General features: G+C 37.7%; 1 protein-coding gene across 1 annotated transcript in view; it reads left to right on the forward strand.

Moving 5' to 3' along the window:
- Positions 1-3920, forward strand: part of sec22a (SEC22 homolog A, vesicle trafficking protein) — a 15750-nt gene that overhangs the window by 7428 nt on the left and 4402 nt on the right. The window contains exon 4 of the mRNA XM_015400592.1: positions 2883-3062. Within this exon, the coding sequence (XP_015256078.1) occupies positions 2883-3062 (180 nt within the window). The remainder of the gene's footprint in view (positions 1-2882; positions 3063-3920) is intronic.

The following is a 3920-nucleotide window of genomic DNA, read 5'->3' on the forward strand; positions in this document are numbered from 1 at the left end:
GATATAGAAGGTATTCCAGCTAAAACCGTTGCAGCCATCTTTGTCTGGCTTCAGCCTTCTGCCTCTGATTGACATCATACACGCTACTGCATTTCATTGGCCCAAAACGTTTCTGTATCGAGGCTAATGCAATGGCTTATGGCAAGATGTATTTTTGGGAGTATGCCTTAGACTGTAAAAAACTGTAAATCTGTGTAAGTCAATTGTCCTTGAAATTAAAGTGTTTTTTTAGCAGTTAAGTAGGACAGTTTGCAAAAGAATGAAATTATTTACACTGAAAAAAAAAAGCATAATATCTAACTATCTTCTTTTAAGGACAAAACTACAAATTTTCTCTGGTGAATGATCTTGTTTACCTCCTCAAAAAACTTATTTTATCAGATCATTTGATATATTTTTAAATCTGTTTTTTGCAGTTTAAGTGTCTCCATTTAAGGGTCAGAGCAATCCCACCTTCCTTCAGTGTAGACTAGATTATGCGACACAGTACTGGAAATATATCTCATAAAATGTTCTTTAGAGCCGTCTGAATAATCTAAGAGTCATGAAGATTGTCTCAAAGATCCATGAGATTATCTTATCGTGCAGGGCAAAAATGGAAATATAAGCAAATCGATAAGGCGATTTCCATTTAAAAGAATTTAAAAAACACCTCCATTATCTTATTCATGGTTTATAATATCTAATAATCTTATTTTAAGCATGAAAATACAAATTCTAATGGAAGATCATCCTATATACCTGCTTAGATTAAGAGCAAATACTTGTATTAAAGACAATTTTACTTGCTTTAGATCAGTTTTTGCAGTGTGTGAACCATCAACATGTTCAGATTTAAGTAGAAGGGACTAGAAAAACGTTTTTTGTTTTTTTTCCAGTTTTGCTAAAAGCAAGTAATCATGTTGATGGCATGTGACTGTTGTCCTGGAGATTTATGAGCCCTAGACACTGCTCTGTACTCCAACATTGGCTTTAAAGGTTTATTTTACCTCCTGTACCATTATGCTCTGCATGTGTGGTGGCATAAAAGGTTTCTTGAATAAAAGCCCCTAACCTTATGCTATTTGATGGTGTTTATTGCAGTAATGAGAACAGTGTTCTCTCTTACTGCAAACGGTCAGATCCACAGATCCAAGTACTGCAAATCTAATGTTAAACAAGAGTTTTTTGCATTTGCTTATTTTCTAACGTAATAAAATTCACTGACACTCAGATGGAACCATCACTGCAGGAAAAAAAAAGTTTGAAACAGAAAAAATAATCCTAATTAATAACAATTCTAATAGGATATGCAGAAATAATCAATTTGTTTACATTTTTGTTTACACAATAAACAAAGGATTATCGGGCCATCCAACATGGTTGGAAGACTTTCTGCCCAGAAGACAATAGCTAAAATTAAAATAATAGAAAAAGGCTTCTCCTTCAGACATCATGGATAACTAATTAAAAGTCCCTAGAAAATTGTGTGCACTATAACAGTAAATTAATTAAAACAGTTATTCAGTTTCATTCCTTTTAAAGTGGAATGTTGGAGGTTGAAATGATTTTCCCAACAAAAACAATTCTCACTATTCATTTGTCTCCCAGCCATAAATGGGCTCACAATAAAGGTTGGATTTGAATTATTTCCTGAGATAATAAAAGATGGGCTTATTTAAAGCCGTTTGCTGCTCTTCACAAGAGTCAGAATAAATGTAGAGAGTAGAATAAGAACAATACCTGAGTTAGTGTGCACGCCAGTGGCAACATTACCAATAGAGGGCGCTAGGGCGCCGCCCCACACCCAATGACACTAAGACATAACAAAAAAAATTATATATATTTTTTATGATTTAATTTTGAATTAAAATGTAAAATATTTCAAAATATATTTATATATATTATTTAGATGTACAAGATAAATATTCAATCTTTAATGACTCGTAAAGAGTCATTAAATTTTTTGTCGGATCGGTGACTTATTTCCGACCTAGGGCGCAAAAATCTTTGCCCATAGACTCTCGTTAAAAGTTGTCCATGCGCACTCAGCAGCTCCTCTGCAATACAAAGGTGTAGGAGAGCTCAGGGCACAGCTCTCCTGCGCCCCGAGCTGACAGGAAATATATCTGCTCATCACCTCCCGCCACAGCGCAGACGTTTTGCGGGTGATTGACAGGTCGAGTCACGCGGGTTGGAGATGCATTAGAGAGAGAGAGAGAGAGAAAGAAATGGCGCAAGAACCGACCATTTCCAGGACCTGGTTTAGCTATAAGGCTTGGCTAACTGCATTAGCAAGGCAAACACTTTATTCTGCTTTCCTGCCTCCTCTTTCAAGCAATCTGGGATTCACATGGAAAATAATATAATATAGTGTACTTTTTCTAGATGTTTGTAAATTTGCATAGTTGCTCATAAATAAGCACATTCTCAGAAAATAGTTTTATATATTAAAAAAAGGTATAAAGCTCCCTTATCAAACTGGTATATTGTTTTTCGTTAGGTTTGTGACACAATATTGGACGATGGAAAACACAGATTTGCATTCTTAAAGCCTCAGAAGGGCAGGATTTATGTACAAAAATTAAACCTATGCATGAAATTATGTTTTTTTTTTATATAAAGTGTTTTCATAATGTTTTTGGCATTCATATAAATATACTGGTGTGATAACTTAGTATACGTTTGATTGGTTTTTGGTATACACCTATTTTGAATTTATAGCCCTCCCTGGAGAGCCGCCACTGGTGCACACTAACTTCTTAAATGTGTTGACTGCTCTTTCACTTTCCTGCTGTTTACGCCAACAGTGTCCCTACCTCTCAGCCACTGAATGTTTATCTCCCTGGTTTATCTCCCCGCTGTATTAACCGCCCTGTTGTTGTGCTGATGTCATCCCCCAGACACCTTCATCCAGAGGACCAAGCAGCGCTACAACAGCCCTCGGTCCCTGTCCACCAAGATCAACCTGGCTGACATGCAGACAGAGATCAAGCTGCGGCCGCCATATCAGCTTTCCCCAGAGGACCTGAAGGCTATCAATGGATTCTCAGTGCGCACTGCTTCTAAATACAAGGGCATAGGTAGGACTCAAGCTGCCACACAAATAAAAGCCTTTTTAACATTTGCTTTTTACTGCCTGAAATGTCCATTCACATGCTCAAAAAAATGCCTGCTGCATTCAGGTGTGTAGATAAGAGCTGCTGCCCTCTACGTTTTATTGACACGCTTGCTTTGCTTCCTCCAAAGATGCGGGGTCTCATGTGTCAACAACAACGCATCACCTGTATGCTGTTTGTCGATAGGTGCTTCGCCCTTTGAGAAGTATTTTTCATCTTCTAACTCTTCAACAACTTTCTCCCCCTCCCGTCTGATGATGCTGTTTGTTTACTAATGTTCTCTGAGTCCTTCACAGAGCAGCAGGACTTATATTACAGGCTGGTGTTAGTGGGTTTACTAATGAGGGGACCTCTGAAGACATTTAGTGGAGATTTGATTCAAGGGTATCAGAGTTAGGGGGGAGCTTAATACGTATTCGTGCCACACTTCTCCTTCCTTGAACTTCATCTAATGACTATCCATCAAAACAAAACCGTAACTTATTATTTCAGGGTTTCCATGGTTTAATAAAAACATTAAAAGTCATTAAATGTGGTTATTGTTGTGATAAAAATTATAAAAACAATTTCATCAGATATATCGCAATATATTTGCGCGGAACTGCTTCCGTTTGATCATAAAGCCGGACGTTCAGAAAAGAAGCTTGAGGCGGAAGAAACGCTAGAGAATGGGGAAAAATGCTAATTTCAACAAAAGTAGCTGGAAAACGAGGATTTCGGGTAGTGTTGCACCGATACCGATACCAGTATCGGACGGGACCCCGATACTGCCCTAAAATGGTGGTATCGGTATCGGCAAGTACCAACAAATAGGGCACCGAT

The sequence above is a fragment of the Cyprinodon variegatus genome, unplaced genomic scaffold (assembly GCF_000732505.1).
Source record: "Cyprinodon variegatus isolate N-32 unplaced genomic scaffold, C_variegatus-1.0 Scaffold1122, whole genome shotgun sequence".
In the NCBI taxonomy this organism is placed as follows: domain Eukaryota; kingdom Metazoa; phylum Chordata; class Actinopteri; order Cyprinodontiformes; family Cyprinodontidae; genus Cyprinodon; species Cyprinodon variegatus.